Here is a 22,500-nt window from a genome sequence, read left to right on the forward strand (position 1 = left end):
TTCCAAAAAACATTAGAAACATCAAAGTTAGGATACATATTAAATAGATGTGTAAAGTTAAATATGTATTAAATAAACATATTTAAGTCAGTTTTTGAGAAATATTTACAAAACCATATAATCTCTGCCTTATTTATAAATATTGAATAAAGATTTGTCCCATATTTGAGAGCAACTTTGATATTCTCTCATAAGATTTTATAATACTAACTAGAGGCTCGATGCATAAAATTCATGCAAGAGAGCAGGCCTTCCTTCCCCCGGCTGCCGGCACCGGCTTCCCTCAGGCCCTGGTTTCATCACGAATGATGTCCGGTCTAATTAGTATATTACCCTTTTATTATTATAGATTCCCAGATATGATGATAAAGTATATTTCACATTAATATGATACACAATTAATTCCTAAACATTTTCCAAAATACTGCTCATATCATGAAAATCTCACTGATTCATTTTCAACAGTTGTAGACCTTACCACATGTATACTACAAAGTCATGAAAAACAGCTGCTATTGACTAAATGCTGACTATGGAGCACGCTCTAACTTTAATCTTTACATAACCTCTCCTACCTCATTTTGCAGATGAGGAAACAAGATTAGATAGGAAAAACAACTTCCTAAGATTACATACCTGTTTTGTGCCCAAACCAAAATTCCAGCTCAAGCAGTTGAACTCCAAATCCTCCCTTTGAACCATGTTCTCCTCGAGGTCTTGTTAAGATAAGCTCGAACACAACCAATTATAGTGTAATAGATACTAGCACTTGACATTGGGTTGATATTGAGGGCACTGAGAAAGGGTTGCTAACCCTTCTGGGTGGGAAGAAAGTAGACGCTTCTTGGAGTAGATAAGCTTCAGTTCAATTGGGTTTACTGATTAGAAACAGGGAAGGTATTCTAGACACAAGTAACAGCAGGTTCAAAGTCAGAGACCTCAAAGAGCACAGCACGTTCAAGGAGGGGCACTAAGGGGCATAAGAACAGGTTGCAGTGATGGGCGGAGGAGTGGGAAGGGGCCTGCTATGGGGACATATAGGATGGGATGTCAGTGGTTCTCAGATTTCAGTGTGGTAAGGATCATGTGGGATGACTATTTACAATGAAAATTGCTGAACCCAAATTCATCAGAGAATCTTCCTTATACAGATGTACCCAGGAATTTAGTTTAACAGGAATACTAGATGATTACAATGTAGAGTAGTCTGTTTGCTAACAGTGTTAAAAATGTCTGGAAATTGCTTTGCTGGTGTGGCTCAGTGGTCGAGTATCAACGTATGAAACAGAAGGTCACGGTTCGATTCCTGGTCAGGATACATGCTCTGGTTGTGAGCTCAATGCCCAGTTGGGGGCATGTGGGAGGCAGCTGATCAGTGATTCTCTCTCATCATTGATGTTTCTACCTCTGTCTCCTTTTCCTTTCCTCTCTGAAATCAATAAAAGTATATTTTTTAAATGTCTGGAAATCAGTATGCCGGAGCATGGCACTGTTAATGTCTCTGTGTGTTAGAAAAAACACCACAGCAGCTCAGTGGAGAGAGGAAGTTGGTCTCAAAAGCGATTTTTGGTTTATTTTGAATTCAGAAATAACATAAAGGTGGTTTTTCTTAATAATTTATAGCATACACACACTCTTGTTTATAATTGCTTTTGGGTGCTATTTAGATTATATTAGGTTATAAAAAATGCTAAAAAAGCAGCATTCAGTTGTGTTAATATTTGTTATTGTTGTTAATCTTTACCCAAGGAAGATTTTTAGAGAGTGTGGAAGGAAGGGGGAGAGAGAGAGAGAGAGAGAGAGAGAGAGAGAGAGAGAGAGAGAGAGATCCATTGGTTATGTGACCTTGACCAAATCAAACCTGAGACCTTTTAGTCCATGGGCCTAAGCTCTATCCACGGAGCCAGATCGAATGCGGCAGTTGTGTTAATTTCTAAGGCGCTGTAAGCTACAGAATGCATGAGCTTTTCAAACCAAATCTTATTGGTGTTTGCCATTGTTAATCCCTCCTACCCTAGCAATTCGTAAACTGCAGATCAATTAATAGAGAATCAATTGTGAATAAATGAATAAATTGCTTAATTGAATCACATATTTTCAGTAGAACCTAATTTCACATATATAACTGGGGGACCATCTAATAAATCAAGCAAAAATGCAGTGCTTCTGTACTTTTCCCTGGGATTGATTTAACCATTTAAAGAACTAATTACTTAAGATAAAATTTCAGTTGACTTAAAATTTAAGATTTACTACAATCTTGTAATAAAATAAGGTAAAAGTTGTTATTTGCCATTGTCTTTGAATACATTTGCCATACAGTATGTAAAAACAAACTTCATTTTAAAGTGATCTATTCCACTTAATTATTTGTAGTCAGGTGGCTCCCCAAAATATTGTTATTGTAAAAAATCAATCTATCCCCACCTTGCAAAACACAATGTCAGTATGTATATTTTTCAGTACTTAAACAAACTTGACAGGCAAAAAGAACAGGAGGGAACAACCATCTAACTCAAGTGGAATTAAATAGACTCTAACTGTTAGATTTTCTTTGCATAACCAGAGATGGCCTTGACCAACTGGGGATTCTCAAAGTTAGCGTGCCAGGTCATACACTGATATTTATTCCACACTTATGCTCATTCAACACAGATGGTAGGCATAAAATAGCTGCGCTCCAATGAATCATGTCTGGGCAGAATGATAGATATGGTGTGTTTTTTTTTTATGTTGACAGTAGAGTTGTTTTCACATTCCACTTGAATTAAATTATGCTCATTCATGCCATAGTGCATAATCTCTGGCAAAGATTCTTAGAAAAAGTCATCATGTGGACCCACTGCAAAACAAGTGGGAAAGAATAGTATCACTATAAGCTCTATAAGGAAATTTAAGACAAAAGTTGAATAGTCTTCATTTATTTTTTAAAAATATTTAAATATCTTTAGGTTAACATTTATTAGATGGATTCATATATATTGTATGTAAATTACTATATAGATATTAAATTCAGGAGCAATTTAAGTCTTTAATTTTAATAAACTGACAAAAATACTTTGAATTTCTAATAAGAAAATAAAATCATGTGTCAGCCATACTAGGTATGATCATATATGACACTGGCCATAACTTTAAAATGTTAACAAGTTTGGTAAATAAGCACATGACATTTTGTATAAAGAAGAAAAGTTACATAGTAAAGTAAGATGTGATCAATAGCAATTATGAAACTTTATCAGAATGGGCTCTGGAGAGTAATTTTTGTGTTTCTTTAAAAAAAATCAATGGACTGTAGCTAGAGGGCAGAAAATTATTCCAGTCGAGGAAGAAAGAGTGAACAAAATCTTACTAGCCCAATGCTTGCTCAAGTGGCCATTTTAGATATGACCTAATCATAGTGTTGTTAGGGATTCCCAAGAACACACTCAGATTGAATGACTCAGTAGAAGGACTCACAGAACTCAGAAAAGGTGTTATACCCCAGGCTGCCATTTTCTATAGCCAAAGGATAGAGATGAAAATCAGCAAAGGCAAAAGGCACTGAGGGCGGAGTCCAGACGAGAAGCTTCCGGTTGTCCTCTTCCAGTGCAGCCGTTACAGGCAGCCCTTCTTCCCCCAGCAGCAGTTTGTGAACACACAGCATGTTCTGCCAACTGAGGAAACTCTTCCAAGCCTTGGTGCCCAGGGTTTTTATGGAGGGTCAGTCACGTGGGTATGAAATTCTCCACGACTAACCTTATCTCTAGTCTCCAGCCCCACAGAGTTCAAACTGATAGAGCATGGCCCAGCGCTCCAGGTGAATAAAACAGACACTCACCGTAAATCATATTGTTAGCATAAACTGTCTTGCATTTATCCAACAGGATAATCCACAGGCTTTATCTCCCAAGGGCCGGTTCTTTCTTTGGAATGTGTGGGTGGAACACCCGGGACCTGCTGCGTTAACCCTTTACAATACAGTAGAGTTTGTATGACTATGAGTCTCAAATTTTAAAACTTAAAAAAAAAGAAGATCTGATATTCTGAAAAAAATGACACCTGCAAAATATTTTTCTATATCCACTTGTTTGGATGATGAGAACAGAAATGAGGAAAACCAGCTTCTCAGAATAGCAACTGGTCTTACCTTTGGGTTGGGAGCCCAGTGTCCTGCACAGTGGAGTGGGCCTCAGGGGGGTCATTTGTAGCCATGTTTGACCCAATCAGATGACCACCTGGGAGTGAGTTGTTCCCCAGAACACTATTAATACTTTATGGCTGCTCCAATCAACAGGTCTGCAGAAGAAAGCCTGTTGTGCTAAACTGAAAATTTGAGAATTACCTACTTACCGATCTTTTCCTTTTCATTCTTGCTCCTCACTCTGCACCCTTACTTCTTTTTCTGAACTTCAATGTGGTCTTCTCTGAAGATGTTCCAGTGGCTTTGATCGTCATCGCCAGGACTGGGTGGACAGTGGATGCCCTGAAGAGGTACACATGTTCTTTATTATGACAAGATTTGGGGAAACACGCTGTCATAGATAGATGCTATAACTTAATGAAAATGCTATCTCATTTGGTAAAAGTAGACAGCAGTTATTGAGTCCCTTATAGGTACCAGACTTGGGGTTTTACTTGTAAATCTTTGCATTTATTTTCTCAATTTATTCTTATACCAATTCTGTGAGGTAGGAGCTGTTATTGCCCCCATAGTACCAAGAGGAGAAGAGGGAGGGGTGAGGGGAAATGGTGGGGATGGATGTAGTGAGGGTATCCAGAGTTGGGTATGTGGATAGGGAATAATAGAACCAGGATTTGAATTTCTATGAGCAAAGGATAGTTCTCTTAAACACTTGCTTGCTGCTTTTCTAAGATCTAGGAAGTCATTTTTCATATTTTTCCACTCAAATTATAAAGCCAGTGGTATGAAGGAAAAGATTGATTGCAGCAAATTGGACTGATATAAGTTAAAAATGATATAACATAGAAACAGTAACTCCCAGGCGAACGTGATGGGGACAATGATGCAATGAAGCAATTCATATAAACGTGTACAGTTGCAGAGGCAATTTGAACCTGTTCAACAGTTTTCTAGTGAATTGCACTTACATTATCATTTCAGGGTCACATAAAGATATTCTGTAAAAGAAATCTATGTACAAAGAAAATTATGTTTCTTCACCCTTTAAGTTTTAGGGTATGAATTTTGAATAAAAACAATGAATAGTTACACCATTTTTCTTATCAGTTAAGCAAATCCTGTCCAAGAGCTACTTCAAGGAAGAATGCTGATTTGTAAAGAAAAAGAATTCTTGTTGATGGCTCTTTTATTTAAGAAATAAAAGATGAGCCCATGAGATGAAAATGGGAGAAGCATTATGGGACTGGAGTTTTTAAGTAGATTGAAGAGGGTTTGAAACTTATACTTAGGGCAATGGGAGAAGAGGTTAGCAAAGCAGGCCATTGTTGCCAAGCAGCCTAAAGGACACTGTTGAGGATACAGGAGGTGAGTTCTCAGACCTCCCTGTGGGGGGGCTGTGTGGTTTTTCTCCGGCTGTGCCTGAGCAGTCAAGGAAAAGATAGATTTCTTTGAAAACAACAACAACTATATTCAATATTGATGATTTTCTGTCAAGGTGATGTGGAAAGAAGAATAAGGTAAAGATGCATGAGATTATTGAAAAAGAAGTTGATGTGATAGAAAAAAAAATTCATAAAGGAAGACAATAATTCTATGTAATCACAAGATAAGAAGAATTTGAGTGAACAGGTACATAGATGAGCTGAAAATAGAGTAACTGGAGTTATTATTTCAGAAGTAAAGTATTTTCAACTGCAGAGAAGGTCCAGGATATGGAGATGATAACTAAAGTAGAATCAAGAGATGATCATGAGATCTTTGGGGCTGAGAAGACATAGGATCTAAAATTAAGGGAATTGAATGGGTCCCAGGGATGATAAAGTATAGAATAAACCTGTGTCGTATCCAATTAGTGAAAAGGAAGCCATCTCAGGAACTCATTCTAAGCAGTAGTAAAGTGCATTTACTTCACTAGTGACAAGAGAAGTATTTATTTAGTAATAAATTCAAATGTGGGAGGAGTGCCTTCCATGTCAGAATAGTTATCATCTGTTTCCTCAAGGCCCATCTGAGGGATGGAGTTCTTTGAAGCACAAAGAGGTGGGGAGAGACACCAACTTCCAAATCATAAAAGTTTGAATGTTGAATATTGCTACTGGTGAAGGGTATAGGATTTATTTTCATAGACTATAGGTGAAAAATACAACGTGTACCTTTCCCTGGTGTCCCCAGTAAAGCTCTGCTAGGGAAATGATAGGTTAAGTGATAAATGAGGGTTGCTCAATCCTTCACTTGGGTGGTTTCAATATTTCACAAAGGGAAACACATTTTAAATACCCATTCAATCTGTGGGGGATTCTTGTTAAAATAGTAGAAGTAATATGGAGCAGTCACCAAATTTTTAGAATTTGTCATTATCAGTTTGATATGGAGAGAATGCATTTTTTCTTCACATACCTAAGTATGTTTTAAACCTTATCTTCATGGACATGTCTTTCTTCTTGTATAACCTTTTCCTTTTTGACATCATGTCTTTTACACATATACTGATATAAAATTTAGAGCAAGATTAACAGCAGTATTATGTAAACAGAAAGGTTATCAGCAGAAAATGATGAAATTCAAATTTCCAAAGATGGGAGTGCTTTTTTACATCCAATTTATTCTCTCATCTATTTTACATACTTTGTAAATTAACAAATCCCTAAATATAGTCCTGTAAAAGCCCTCATGTTGATTTGAGAGTCTTTTGTGATTTACAGACCAATTTCTTAGATGTAATTTTAAATAATATATGATCACTCTTAAATTGCTTTCCCATTTGTTTTTCTTATTAGTCAAAAGAGAAGATGTGTGAGACTGTGGAGCCAGTGGAAAGTTCTTCTCAGACCACCACAACCATGCAAGCAACTACTGTACTATTTAGGTTCTTAACAACAACCAGAAGAGCAGCAACATCCCAGCCGCCCACCAGCCTGCCCACAGAAGGTGCAAACTCAGGGTGTGACATGGACTGGAGTTGTTCTCGAGAGGGAATTTTTATTTTATTTTTTTTAGCAAACCGGATTTCTAAAGGGGAAAAGACAAAATTATTATGGAATAAAAATATGTGCTGGGATTCTTTTAATGTACTTTGCCTTTCAATCGTGGCTTACTTGTCCTCCCTAGAAAAGAAGTATAGACTTCCTCTCGTATTGCTAAACTTTGAAGTAACTGAATTCCACATTTTAGACACAGGATATGAAGGCAAATTTATATAAAATATGCATTGACTTTGGATTCTGAACAATACGTAATTCTACTCATCTGCAATTCTAATATTTGCCTGAATACAATCAATACAATATGTTGGTCCATACCCTGTAGAGGGCACTATGAATGTCACAGAAATTAGCCGCGGGAAACATCGCCTCTGCCAGGGAAGAGAGACATGCCAGAGTCCATTAATGCACGGACACAATTCACTGGGGGAAGGGGAATATTAGTCAAAGTTTGTGAATATTCTGGATGGTACCACTAAAGAGAAATGTGAGACTAGTTCACCAAAAGTAAGCTTTGAGGGGAGAAAAATGGTCTCACTTCTTTACTGTACTAAGCCTTGCTTTCACTTGAATAAGGAATTAAACTTGAAGCCTTTGCTTTTCATTGAAATTTACTTGGATATCAAAAATTAACTGGAATAAAGTAAAGTTAGGAAAAGGACAACTATTAAATACATTTATTTAGATATTTAACACCAGTGTTATATTTATTTTAATCCAAATTATTTAGGTTGAATATAGCCTGTGAAAATATTTTTCCAATTTCAATCCTACCCTGTGAAATATTAATACAATTTGAATCCTACCCTATAAAATAAAATATAACCACTGAAATAAAAAAGTATGATCTACATTTTGTCCATTAAAGTCAAGATATTTTTCATGTGAAGTTGGATATATTGATTAGCAATGAATAAGCATTTAACTTTTGAAGTTAAATTTGTAAATATTGGCAAATCATTACTACAATTAATTTGAAATTTTCTTAATCTTAATTTCTAATCAATAAAAAAGGTCATACTATAAAGTCTTATTACAATTACTCATTTTTGAAAATTAAAAATACATGTATTTTAGGTTACATTTATAACAATGTACTTTTCTCACAGATCTTAAGAATTATATAATGCTCGATTAAGTCTTGATTTCATGAAGAAATTTTAGTACTACATCATGTAAGCTAGGACTTGCTCTCATTGAACAAGAAATTAACTTACTAAAGTGTTAAAATCTATTCACATTATCATTAAAACATTAGTATCATTAAAACATTACTGTACAATTATTGCTCCTCAGATTTATGTACTTTTAATTTTTTTCTGTTCTAATAACTTTGTGTTTCTCTTTCAGATGATACCAAGATAGCACTGCATCTAAAAGATAATGGAGGTAGGAATTAACACTTTTTCTCTTGTATATATATATTTTTTGGATACTAATCCATTTCATTCATTTTAATCCAAGAAAGGACTTTGGAGCTTCTAAATAAAGAATGAGGTTACATTTCACTTTCTGTTGGTATTTTACAAGAGAAGAATTTAATGTGTTGGCTTGAAAAGTAAAATGGTTTCAAGAGTAGAAAGAAATTCCAGTCCTTCTACTATGAAAACTACAAGGCACAAATGACCAATGGAAACTGTGTATTCTGTGCTTCAGTGTTTGGTGTATGTAGTATTGGGATAATAGCGAGGATTAAGATGGAGAGGATTAAGGCTAATACACCGGGCACATCTCCTATTCATTGTTGCTCAGTTCAGGCGTGGGGAACCTTTTTTTCTGCCAAGGGCCATTTGGATATTTATAACATCATTCTCAGGCCGTTCAAAGTTATCAGCTTAAAAATTAGCCTGCTATATTTGGCCAAATATTTAATTAACTCACCCCTAATGCCATGGTAGGGCCAGACCAAATGATTTTAAGGGCCTTAGGTAGTCTGCGGGCTGGCCGTTCTCCACCCCTGCTCCGATTCTTGATTTAATTGTGTATGTGATTTTCTACCCAGAGCAGGTATTAAGTTCAATTGTGTGTGCTTTTCTTTCACTAAATTGAGTATTCAATATCCTTTTTAAATAAAATTAAGAAATAAAACAATGTGGAAATATATTGTGTTAGGTCTTTTAATCTTTTATCTGAAGCAAGACACAAAAATTAAATATGCAAGAGAACATTTAGCTAGAGCATACTTAAAGTGTGTCTAAATCAATTTAGAAATATCTATAATGGTACTTGAAAATTTCAGGAAGAAAGGTTTTACCAAAACAAGGCTGTAAAACATATTGACTAAAATTTTAAAAATAGTTTTTTTCCTTATTAAACTTTGTTAGCTCATTGTGTTTCTTTATCATAGTATGCTGGATCTTAAAAGAGATTCTTTATTAGTAACTGTTTATTCAGCTCAGGAAAAGGGTCTCCTCCTCTTCTTAGCAGCATCTATTATGTAAATGTGGCCTGCTGTAATATTGATCTAGACACAGTTTTACTTGTGTAGCCCCAGGTGATTTTGTGAGTATGTCAAAATTGTTAGGATATTTTTCTCTAATATCCTAATTGTTAGGATATTTTTCATCTAATTTAGATGGCTCCTAAATTACTTAGTCTAGGTTAAGTTGCAAATATATCTATGTTTTCTTAAGTATGTGTCCAGTGACCTAATCCTATATAATAAAAGGCTAATATGCAAATAGACTGAACAACAGAACAACCGGTTGCTATGACGTGAACTAACCACCAGGGGGCAGACGTTCAATGCTGGAGCTTTCCCCTGGTGATCAGTGCACTCCCACACTGGGAGAGCCGCTCAGCCAGAAGCCCTGAGCCAAGCTCACGGGCTAAGGATGTCCAACTGCCAGATGTCCCCACGGGGAGCAGGCCTAAGCCATCAGTTGGACATCCCCTGAGGGTTCTCAGACTGCGAGAGGTCGTAGACTGGGCTGAGGGACCACCCACCCCGGGACACCCCCCCTCCCGCACCGAGTGCACAAATTTTGTGCACCAGGCCTCTATATATATATATATATATACTAGAGGAGGATCCCTCTGCCCAGCCTGTGCCCTCTCACAGTCCAGGAGCCCTCGGGGGATGGCTGATGGCTTAGTGCTACCCCAGAAGCAGGAGAGACTCCCACCATAGCTGCTGCACTGAGCCCTCCTTCTGGCTGAGCAGCGCTTCCCCTGTGGGAGCGCACTGACCACCAGGGGGCAGCTCCTGCATTGAGCGTCTGCCCCCTAGTGGTCAGTGCGCATCATAGCGACCAGTCATTCCACTGTTTGGTTGATTTGCATATTAGCCTTTTATTATATAGGATATTTCATATCAGTTTATTTACATATAAAATAAGCTACTTATCCTCTTTATATTTGTCATTATTACATCAGTTGTCCATTGTCTTGCTTCTATATCAGTGTTATTTCATTTATTTTTTACTCATTGTTGTATTAATGGAGTAAATGGATAGCTTTACAGCTGACCATTTGCAAACTATATACTATTGAGAAATAAATTTAAATCTTAGTGTTTAAAGGGACTCTAGCATTCTCTCAGTTCAGGATTTTTCAAAGTGGGATGTTAGTAAATCCCATGTGAGTATAAATCCTAATGTTGGGAGTACCTCATTTGAGGAAGATGTGTAGCATGAGATGACTGATATTGAGGAGGTCTCCCAAGGGGCTTCTGTTGTATTTGTAACATTTAATTCTACATAGGGGTAGTGGTGACATGCTTGTGTATTTTAATACTCTCTATGCTCTCTTTTCTCTTCTTTTTTAAATAAAATATTCTATAATGCTATCAGAATAAACAAAAGATTCCTATGTTTAAATAGGTGTGAGGTACTCTGGGTGAGAGAAAAATGAAAGTGGTTTTGGCTGGAGAATCGTTCAGGGCTTTTAATGTTCATTTGCTCATTCATTTTCATGTATTCCTGCTGAACACTGCTCATGGGGAGGCATTGTTGCAGGCTTGGGGCTATGGCAGAGACCAAAACTTAGACAAGTTCTTTGCTTTCAGAGAGCATGTATTCTAAGGAAACTGAGATGGTAGTAAAGATGGAGCAGCTAGCATTTTTCATTTGGTCATAAAATCTTTTTATAAGTAGCATCTCATAGACTCCATTTTTTGTCAAGCACACATTGGGAAATAGGTTCCTAGAATATTGCCAATTATTCCAAAGACATTCCTTCGTATTGTTTAAAGCAGCAAGGAATCATAAAACTGGAAATGTTTTTAATACAGGACATTAGAACTACCTTATGACAGTGAGAAACAAAGTTAAGTAAGTTCGAACATTTAAATGGAGGCCTTTTTCACTTTTTGTTCTGCTAGTACAGTGTACTTGGATTTCCAGGTGATACTGAGATCATTGATATGCAGCAGGTGTCCATCAGAATTTTAAAATATCACAATGAGAGTTCAATTATGTCTGTTTACTGGAACTCTCTTCATCTCTAGGGTTGTTTATAAAATGGTTTTCCTAAAATACGGTTAGAGCAGACTAGCCTGATCAGTATTAAGATAAATTTTCGTTCAAAACAGTGTTTAATAAAAATCACATATTATGTTTTATAGTATCTTCATCAGGATAGCATGCTAGCATTGCTTTTTATTTTATGGAATATGGAGATGCAGGAAGAGTTACCAATTTAAATCTAACTTCATTAGTTAATTAAATGTGTTGAAAAAAAGAGCTCAGAATTGTTTTCTCCATCACCCTCCAGCTTAACATTTTGCAAAATTGAGCTAATAATAAAAAGGAAGCCTGATTTAAATGTTTTCTCACCTTTATTGAGAATTTTTTAATGCAAGCTAAAACATTTTTGTAAATTGCTATATATTGTTGCAAAGACATTTAGCACCTTTTAGTTCTTGATTGAACTTTCTAGTTTAGCCAAAGAACATATACAGGCATAACCCATAGATACAGATAACAGTGTGGTAATGGCCAGAGGGAAGGGAGAGTGAGGGCTGGGTGGAGAATAAGGGAGGGAACATCTGTAAGAATATCAACAACTAAAATAAAGGAAAAAAGTCTTTTAATTTAGAGGTCTGCACTTTTCTGGAAAAGTAGTCAATATGTAGCTAGAAACCAGTGACTGTCTTTACATACCTCATCCTTTAGGTGTGAGATTACCTTGGCTCTGAGTGTTTCTAGGACATGTCTGTGGTTAAAGTAGTTGATTTTCTTCGTGGGATCCACAGCTGACATGATTATACATTCACTTTCCAGGAGTTTTCTTTCATCTTTGATATCAAAGCATAAAATACCTCTGAGCAGCTAGACCCCGAAAGCACACACAGAGTTTCCCATTGACAGGGCCCACACTGAGTTACAGGCGGCTAAATCGCTCCTGGTGAATCTCCCATTGTGCATTGAGTTTCCTGCTACCTTTAGAACAGGTCTAGGGAGAGCCTCTGGAAGTTTCAGACTAGTGCTTTGATTGAAAAGTTTTTATCATCCTTCAGGGTTGAGTGGGCATTCTAAGCTCTGTAGGTAACTTGAAGAAAAGAACATGAAAAAAATGTGAACAAAAAGAATGATATCTAATGAGCACAGGTCCCTTAATAAGATATAGTATTAATTGACTATTGTAAGTGGCTGAATACAAAAACTCAGAAGAACCATTCTAAGTATTACATATCTCCAACTGAAATGTTACCGGTTGCATATTTATAGTATTAAGTTTAGAGTAATACATAAGTCAAGTCAGTTAGTATACCTGTCCCTTATTCATGTGAAAAACAGAAGAGGAAGAGAAAGTAGAAAAATTAGAGGAGGGGATGAGAAGGGGGAGGAGGCGAAAAAGAAGAGAAAATAAAATATTTATTGAGTGTTTACTATGTTCTAGGCACCATTCTAAATACTGTGCATATATACCTCACTTAATTTATCTAATACTTCTATGGGTTGGTCCTGTTTTTCATTTCCATTTTATAACTGAGGAAATGAAGGCACAGAACGGGTGTGTTACCTGGCTGGTATGTAGCAGAGCTGGGATGTGAATCTATTTAACCTTGGTGCACATTTCAAGTCCTTAACAACCTCACAGTATTGCTGCTCCCTTATAATTCAGGTCTCTTACAATAAATTTCACATGGGAAATGTCAGTATAAGGTGTTTTATGAGCACCTATTATATTCTGTGTCCCTTTTGGTAACAATGGATTATACTTATAATGCCTGAAAATGAAATTTCCTTTTCACATGTAAGTGTGCATTAGTTTCCACTTTATCCTTTCTGTGAAAATCACAATCGGTTGATTCTCCTGTGTAATTGAATAGTGGCTGCATCAATGGCATGTGGCCTCCAAACTACAGGGTTGCTCTGTAGTTTATGTTGAAAACCTTATTTAAAGTTCTTTCAGCCTATTTGGTTCCTCTAGAAATTCAAACTTAATTCACCATTAAGAGGTATCTATAATGTATTCTTTGAATATATGTAAGCATTGAAAATCACATCTTCTTGTTATATAAATGTGCACAATAGTTATAAGCATTTAAAGACACAGCTTGAGCCCTAGCCAGTTTGGCTCAGTGGATAGAGCATTAGAAGGGTCCCAGGTTTGATTCCGGCCAAGGGCTCATGCCCAAGTTTCGGGCTCAATCTCCAGTGGGGGGTGTACAGGAGGCAGCCGGTTGATGATTCTCTCTTATCATTGATGTTTCTATCTCTCCCTCTCCCTTCCTTTCTTTCTGAAATCAATAAAGAAATATATTTAAAAATAAATAAATAAAGCCACACCTTGGTATTTAAATGTCTAACCACTAAGCTGTACACCTGAAACTAACACCAAATTGAAGGTCAACTGTAATTGGGGTGGTGGCGCTGGGGGAGGGGGAGAGAGATTAAAAAAACACATCTTTGTATTTCTAATTCTGAGCAAAACCTTATTAGAAGAGTTCCACTTGAAAGGAATGACCTATGCAAAGTGCACAAAATGATATCCAGGATTACAGATTTTTGAAAACTAAATCAATGGCAAGTTCTTTTAATTGAAAAGTAAAATCTTCAACCCATTTCAATTCAATTTAGCAAATTGAATTGTGCCATTCCTCTGTACTGCAGATGTTAAAATGATTTCTGGCTCTAAAATCCGGTGATTTTATTTTATTACTTAAAATTCATTGGTTGAGATTTATCCAAGTACCAAAAGCTGCATTCTCTCTTGGTTCCTCTAATGGTTCTTCCCTTTGATAAAGTTAAGTTAAAAATAAGTTTTGACTCTACGTTCTTCATTGCTACTAATATTTAAATACTGTCAGCACTCCCGGCAGCTGTATTATGCAGGTGGTGCTGCATTTGTCATCTCTTCTTATTTCTAGGAATTTTACTAAACCTGGATTCTAAAAGGCTGCATTCTTTAGACAGAATGTGGTATCTCTATCAAAGAGATGCTGAAATAGCTACATTGAGGCAGTTTGCAGAACACGATTAAATTAATTTTAGGTACAAGCCTGCAAAGTGATTTCAAAGAGCTAAAACAGATATACTTTGATGAGCTACTATGGAATGGCTGGTCTAATTTTTGTTACTGTTGTTTAGTTTTTCATTTCTGAATATATCATAAGACTTTTTATTCAAAGAGAAAATGTTAGAACATTATTCTGACTTTTTCACTGGAACATTTCTGAGTATATTTTTATGACCTAGTCTGTAGTGACAGACCAAGGGTCTAGTGTTTCATTTATCATTCAGTCGAATTATTTTTTTATTTTAATACATAAATAATAAAAGCAACCTATCTTTCATTTCTTCTACCTGTCTCCCCTTGTTGTTGTGTTTTTTCATCTACTTCTTCAGCACAGGTCACAGCCTTGTAAGCAAAGGGAAACTGTTCTTTCCTTTTGACAGGCTATTGAATATCTATTGCTTTCCATTTCTAAAAAACATAATCACCTTGTCATTTGGTTTTATCTATTGCTCTGTTTGACTACTTTTCATGACAGCACTGACTCTATTCTAAGTATGTATATGCCATACTTCAGAATGTTATTTTTAATATCCCCAGGAATTAAAAATTTCTCTCAAAAAAAAAAATGGTATCCAGAGTAGTGGTTCTCAAGTTTTTCTGTACATTGAAATCACCTGCTTATTCTCATCTAATTTTATTATCCCAGCTTATAACACCCCCAGTGCTCAGACCGTCCTCTAGTCTGGTTAAACTGGACCCCTGGAGCTGGGATCCAGGCAGCAATATCTTAAGCCCCCGAGGGACTCCCATGGGAAGTCAACTGTGAGCTAGTGGTGTGATGCAATGCCTCCGAAATAGTATGAGCATCAGAATAATTGGGGCGAGGGGGGTGTCTTGTTGAAATGCATTGTGTGCTGTAGGAGTTCTGGGTGGAGCCCAACCTTTGCACTGCATCTCTAATAGACTCTCAGGTGATGCAGGTACCACCAATTCACAGACCACACTTAGCATTCCAAGAACTAAATGAACTCTTGACTTCTTTCTACCAGAGTCCCATAAGAATGACATATCTTACTCTGAGTGCATCCATTGGTCCTTACCTGTACCTCATGACTCCCCTCAAACAAATTAGTGGCAACAAGAAATTACCTCTGTCTACATGTACAGAACACAGCTTACTCAGCAGAGGCAGGGGCCCCAAAAGCATTATGTCTGTCATATCTTGCAAATCATTTCAATATATGTGAAAATTTGTATAGTTTATCTGTTGCAATCATTTATCTTGATAAAGATAGTTACACTTTCTGTATTTTGTTGCACCATGTGGAATTGTTAATTTCCTTTTTATTATTTTTTTACCTGAAAAAATTGCAGTTTCATTGTCCAATGTAAAGTTTAAAAAATTGTTATCCGACATAGACAAAGATAAAGAAAAATCACATTGGAATCCACTGTTTCCCTTCATGTTGATTTATAGAGTTTATCTTGCTCATAGAACATAGAACATAGAAAATTATTTAGCAGAAGTTCTTAAGAAATACACATGTGGTTCCAAGAAGTAGCTCTCAATACCAATACACTTTCCATTTGTCATCAGCTAAATAGTTTACTACATCCCTCTCTCATCAATACCTTCTTTCCTTTCTGTGCTCATTCCCTCTATAATTTTAACATATGTTAACATAATGCTCAGCAGCCATTAAAGAAAAAAATACAAAAATGCAGAGCTAAGTGTAAATGGAATTCTAAGAAATATTTGTTTAACCTAAAGAAGGCAAGAGTGGAATAAAAATGGGCCACATATTGGACACAAAGAAAACAAATAGCAAGTGGTAGATCCAAATCCAGTTATCTCAATAATTGTATTAACTGTAAAAATAATAAGCACTCCAGTTAAAAGCATAGATTATCAGATTGACTTTTTCAAAAGCAAGACCCAGTTATCTACTGTATAAGAGATGAATATGAAGCATAAAGACATAAAATGCTTGAAGGTAAAATGATGAAAAAATATATGAAAACCTAATAATAGAGTGGCAATATAAATACAGATTACATAGACTTAAGGTCAAAGAGTATCAACAGAAGAAAAGAGTAGAAAGTATTAAAATGGTAGCAAGGTCAGTTCATCAGGAAGATATTACAACATTAAAAAATTGGGCCAACAAATAATAAAATTAGAAAGTATATAGATTTAAACAACACTGTCAACCACCTTATTCTGGTTGATATTTCAGAGCTCTGTTCCTTACAACTACAGAATATAGATTTTTTTTCAAGTATACATTTACATGGTCACCAAAATAGATCACATACTAAACTATAAATATATCTTAAATTTCAAAATATTAGTTTTATAGACTATCTTCTTTATAAAAAGAATCAAACAAGTATCGGTAACGATATGATATCTGGAAAAATCTCAAATATGTGACAGGCTTTAACAGGGCAGGCGGTAAGGAGCAAGGAGTCCTGAACTGTGAGAGCCCGGACTGTGAGAGGGATGTCTGCGAGAGGGCAGAGGCCAGGCTAAGGTACACACACACAAACACACACACACACACACCCTCCCCCCAGTGCATGAATTTTGTGCACTGGGCCTCTAGTTAGTAATAAAAAGGCACCCGACCAAAACCTCAATGAAATACAAATTCATGTGAATAAAACTAAAAAGACATGGCACTGATATTGAAGATACAGTAACTAGAAAGTGGCAGTTTCTTACAAATTTAAACATATCTTCCTTTTCAGCCATAAATTCTACCTCTAAAAATTCACCCAAGAGAAACACATTCACAACAATATTTACCAGAATATTCATAGCCACTGTATTCATATTACCAATACCGGAGAAGAATCCAAATGTTCAGTGGTGAAATAATAAATAAATTGAGTATATGCACACAGTGGACTTACTATTCATCAGAAAGAAAATAAAACTAGTGGTACATGCAGTGACACAGATACATTTTTTAAAATACGCATGACAGAGTGCATAGCATAGTTAATTTAGATGAAATTCCATGCAGGTGAAATTAATCTACAATAGTAGAAATCAGCACAGTGGTTGCCCATGGTGGGGTGTGGTAGGGCGTGGTACACATTGACCGGAAACAGGAAAAGGGAACTTTCTGAGGCCACGGAAGTGTTCTGATTTGGCTAATGGTTACTTTGGTATTTACTGTTATAAAAATTTGTTGAACTATTCACTTAAGATCTGTGTATTTCAAGGATCCAAAATTTACCTCAAGAAAAAGAAAAAGAGAGAAAGTGACAGCAAAGCACCTTCTCTAATCAGTATGCACAAAACTTAACACTTCTGATTATTTGATTCATGTTTTAACTACACCCTGCGTAGTTACTAATAATGATAAAATTATTTAGCAATTATTGGGCTGTTTCTATATACCACCAGGCACTCTTCTAAGGGCTTTGCCTACTTATATAATGTAATCCTTAAAGCACCCTGTAACGAAAGAACGATTATAATCCCATTTTACACATGAAGTACTAGAAGCGCAGACTTAACTCATTCGTCTGGGGTCACATAGTTCATACGGGACATACAGGGCTACACCACCAAATGCTCTGGTGTCAGAGCAGGCGCTGTGCTCCCCTGGCCATCCTGGCCTGCAGGGAGGGTTGCTGCAGAGGTTGCTCAGTCAACTATGCAGCCATTTGTCTGCCATCTCCCCCTATTAAAGCCAGGCAGGATCTCCGAGAACACAGCAGCACCAATTGCCAAATCAAGGAGTCCAATGAGCCTGTGGCTCCTCCTATCTCATCCCCCAAGACTTTGAGAGCAAAGCCCTTCCAAATGTAAAGCTTAGGGGAGCTCTGCATACCTGTGAGTGGGGCCATGTACACAGCTGATTTGATGGGAAGGGTTAGGCTGAGACTAGTGCTCACCTCCTAATCATAGTCTATCCCGCGCTCAACGTATGGCACTTCATGTTTCAGGAAACTTGATATTCCAGGACCCGTGAGGCAGGCAATTGTGTCAAATAGAATTTTATAGCATCTTTCTTCCCAGGCAGGCGAGTGTATTCTGTCCCTGTTAGGGTCATTATCTGAGCCACGTTTTGCCAGTATTGATACTAGGCTGTGAAATATAAATAGCCTGCAAAACTGGTTCTCAGCGGTTTCAGTATTTTCCTTCTGCCCTTGATATATTTTATTAGTTCTGGTAACACAAACTAAAATGAAATTCCAGGCTCTGCTCAATTTTTCCCCCCCCAGTTTCTGATTGTCTCCTTGAGATACAGAGCACATTCATGTAGCCCTGCCCATTCACCCTCCTGCGGATTGTATACATCAAACCACAGCAAATAACAAAAGCATTTTATGGGGGTTAAGGACATCAAGAACTAAAGTTTCAACCCTGAGGCACACACTGGCCAGATTGGTATCTACAGCAACTAAATTAGCCCATGCTTTCGTAGGAAGCCCAAGGGTTTTCATTAATTTCTAACATAAACTCAGGTACCAGAGCAATTGGTTTAATATTCAGCAGTTTTCAAAAGAAGCTGCTTATGGATAATCGCCATAAGGTCAATTTTATTTACATAGCTTACTGCCACTGTGAGCCCTGGCCGCTGGGCTTTTTTTTTTCACATTTTGGCTGCAGGTTCATATCCAACTTCCCAGTTACTGCTGGGCTCTGGGATAGTTGACCCCATAAGGACCTTGGTGGCCTGTTTTCCTAGGGGTAGGTATTCGGAGCAGGTGCAAGTGGGATAGAACTTGATCTTTCCAATAGAAAAACTATTCATTGAGATGTCCTTGCTTCCAACCAACATGCACTTAAACTTCAGCAGGAGAATGAATCCCATTTCCATGAATAATTTCAAGAAAGCCTCATATTGACCTAGGAGGTACGAAGGTTCCATGTTAGCTGAGCAGATTGGACACACATCTATCTTTCCATTGATAGGAGGTATTAAAGAGGATTCTTCCTCCCTGTTCAGAAAACCTTGTGGATTTGATAAGAAAGTAAGCATTCATTATTATAATCAAAAGTTTGTCTATAAATGGACTCTTAACATAAGTGACTTGGTGGCTTAGAGTCACTCTGTACCCTTGCATCTTGAAAGTATTTTTCCAACCGTATTTCTGGTGTTCCAAAAGCACTGTGAATACGCTCATTAGGAAACTCTCTAAGATTTTTCTGTAATTTAAAACCCTAATTTCTTAACCACTGCAAGGGTTTGGCATAAAATTAAAAGAGAAACTGTTTCCACAAAATTCTTTAGTTTAATATTTTATTTTATTTTATTTTTTTTTTGCTGGAGAATTAGGTACTAGGATTTCTTTTCTGTGGATTGTTATACATAAAGATTTATTGTTCAAAAATAATTTTAATGTATTTTTAAATATAGAAACAAGACAACCTTGTATAGAATGCTGATGTTAGGAAAACTTTAAAAAGTAGGTCTTTTAAAGAGCTTGGTTGCAGAAAATATTGGAGGCATAGGTATATTACTTTTTAAAAGTAGTACATACACATAAGAAATGAAAAATGATAATGGATTACTCCAAAGGTTTATTTTTGGTTTTGTGTAGCCATCATACTGTGAACCCTTTGCTCTTAGGTGCTCAGATATGCGCTGCAGGAGAGCTCTGATCGCATAATGAGGCCAGAGGCACGCTGGGCTGTGGCTGCTCTCCAAAATCCCTCATTTTGATGGAATCAAGCATTTCTTTTAATATGATTTCATGGTAATTTTATTTAGCGTCATTTTTCTAAGATAAAAAGCAATGGATTATTGTTTTAAAAGGTTGTCATACCTTAAGCTCCTTTAGCCCAGAAGTTTCCCTGAATGAAATTTCACAGTTGCCATGTAGTAGCACAGGCTGCAAAAGAGAATCTGGGCCAGCTGCTCCTGCGAGCTATTGCTCTCGCCATACATAATGCACTTAGCTGTGTCTTTTGCACTCATTGTAACATCTTTTCACAGCACTTACCCAAATCTCTCCTATGGAGATGTCATAATGTGAATCATGAATGTGTTGTCACAGTGAAACATATTGTGGATTAGGTATAGCTTGTATAATATTTCAAGGTACCCTACTGCCTACATAATATTGACAGATTGGTAAGCCCCCAAAAAAGTAATAAGACCATGATTAAGAAGCTGAAAGAACTAAGAGAATTATGAAAAATAAGAGAATAGCCCTGGCCGGTGGCTCAATTGACTAGAGTGTCATCCTTGTTAGGTTAGGTGGCTCAGGAGGCGGCGCAAGAAATAGAGTCCAGTGAATCAGAAAAGAAAGGAAAGGAAAAGGTTTATTCTGCGTCCCCGGGAGACCCACGTACCCCAAGGACAGGGCACGTGGATTCACGCCAACAGGGAGGGGGGCGCTTTTTTTATACTGCGGTTGGGTGAGGGGCGGGGACATGAGCTGAGGAATTCTCTGCTGCAGGGAATGGGCGGAATATTCAGGACGAAGTTCTTATCTGTGTGGGGGTATGTGAATTCAGGGAGAAGCAGGTATCTGTGTCTGGCACCTTGATCTGTGAGAAATTCCAGGGGAAGTCCATTATCTTGTCATGTCTGCATGTATCTGATCCTGGGCTCTCTCCAACCTAACATCCCGGCCTTTTGGTGATAAGGGACGGCGACTCGTTCTGGCTGCTTCCAGCTGACCACGGGCGGCGAAGAGGGGGGCAGTTAAAGGCCAGGGTTTGGCAGAGGCAGGTCGGAGGGGAGCCGAGCGTAGGGATGGAGCAGGAGCTGATTCACAGTCACTCGTGACATCTCCGCGATCCGGGAGTGGATGAACTTGAGGAGGCAGGGGGCTAGGAGAAAAAAGACACAGATGAGAATCAGGGGCCCTATCATGGGTAGGACCCAGGTGGCTAAGGGGCTTTGGAAGCAGCCGGAAGGAGAGTTGTCCTGGAAGTGTCCTGCATGTAGTTCTTCACTCAGCTTAGTCAGGGTCTGTACGTTTTGTTTTGCTCCACTACTCCGGACTCGATGTAGTAACAGCATTCTTCCCGAAGGAATATACAGGTTCCTCCTTTTTCTGCAATCAGAAGGTCTGAGGCGAGCTGCTTCTGCAGGGCTACTTGGGCTACTGATGTCACTTGTCACTGTAGGGAGGCTAAAAAGAGGCGGTAGTAGACTCCAGGGCTAACTGGAGCTTGTCATTAAAGTACTGAGCAGTGACCAGACTGTTCCCGAGGGCCCCCCAGTTAGGCCTACTGAGGCAGCAATACTCACCCCTAACATGGCAGGGAGGAAGGCAGCCCGGCGGGTCCAGGGATGGGATGGAGGGAGCAACCAGTGAGCTCCGGCTCTCCATACAAGGTTAGTTGGGGAACTACTGTGACCACGAAGCAAGGCCCGGGGTCAGAGGAGTTCATGCAGTTCCTTAAGGTGCCGTTGCACCAAAAGAAGGTACCTGGGCTGGCCTTGGTGAGACTGGCTGCGATGTGGTATGACAGTCTCTCCCGTGGCAACCCCATAGGTGCTGACATCTTGATTACATCTGTCTGGGTTCCGCTGGTTGTAAGCAAAACAGACATAGGGTCAGCCAGTTTTGGACACTGACTGGATGTCGACAGCCATTTGGATCTTTTCTGACATCCGAACAGAGGGCAGTCCTGAGATCCTACCTGCCAGGTGACTTGTTTGCTGTTCTGGTAGTAGGTTTCACGGACCTTGAACCTCCACACATAAGCGGGTGGGGGTGGGTGTAGGTTGCACACGGCAGGGAGGAGAAGGAAGGAGGAAGGGAGGGCGGTTAAGGCAGACCTTAGTGGGGCCCAACACCTCACATTTATAGATGTCATGCTGCTCCGGGGTCCTCTTGAGTCTGGAGAGGCGGTGCCAGGACAGGTCGCCAAGCAGCTTGGCCACAGTGGGGACTGTGAGGATTACAGTGTGAAGTCCAGTCCACCTAGGTTCCAAGGCTTGTGGTTGCAGGTTCTTAAGGAGGACCGAGTCACCAGGGTGAAGGGCTGGACTTGGGAGTCCTGGTCGGTCGGCT

The 22,500-nt window shown here is 38.2% G+C and overlaps 1 protein-coding gene across 2 annotated transcripts in view; it reads left to right on the forward strand.

The window, feature by feature from the left end:
- PLXDC2 (plexin domain containing 2) overlaps window positions 1-22,500 on the forward strand; it is a 416,262-nt gene that overhangs the window by 361,271 nt on the left and 32,491 nt on the right. For both annotated transcript variants that reach the window (XM_081103903.1, XM_081103904.1), the window contains exons 10-12: window positions 4,413-4,473; window positions 6,901-7,051; window positions 8,455-8,493. In XM_081103903.1, the coding sequence (XP_080960029.1) occupies window positions 4,413-4,473; window positions 6,901-7,051; window positions 8,455-8,493 (251 nt within the window). The remainder of the gene's footprint in view (window positions 1-4,412; window positions 4,474-6,900; window positions 7,052-8,454; window positions 8,494-22,500) is intronic.

The sequence above is a fragment of the Myotis nattereri genome (genome assembly GCF_964212035.1).
Source record: "Myotis nattereri genome assembly, chromosome: 1".
Taxonomy (NCBI): Eukaryota; Metazoa; Chordata; class Mammalia; order Chiroptera; family Vespertilionidae; genus Myotis; species Myotis nattereri.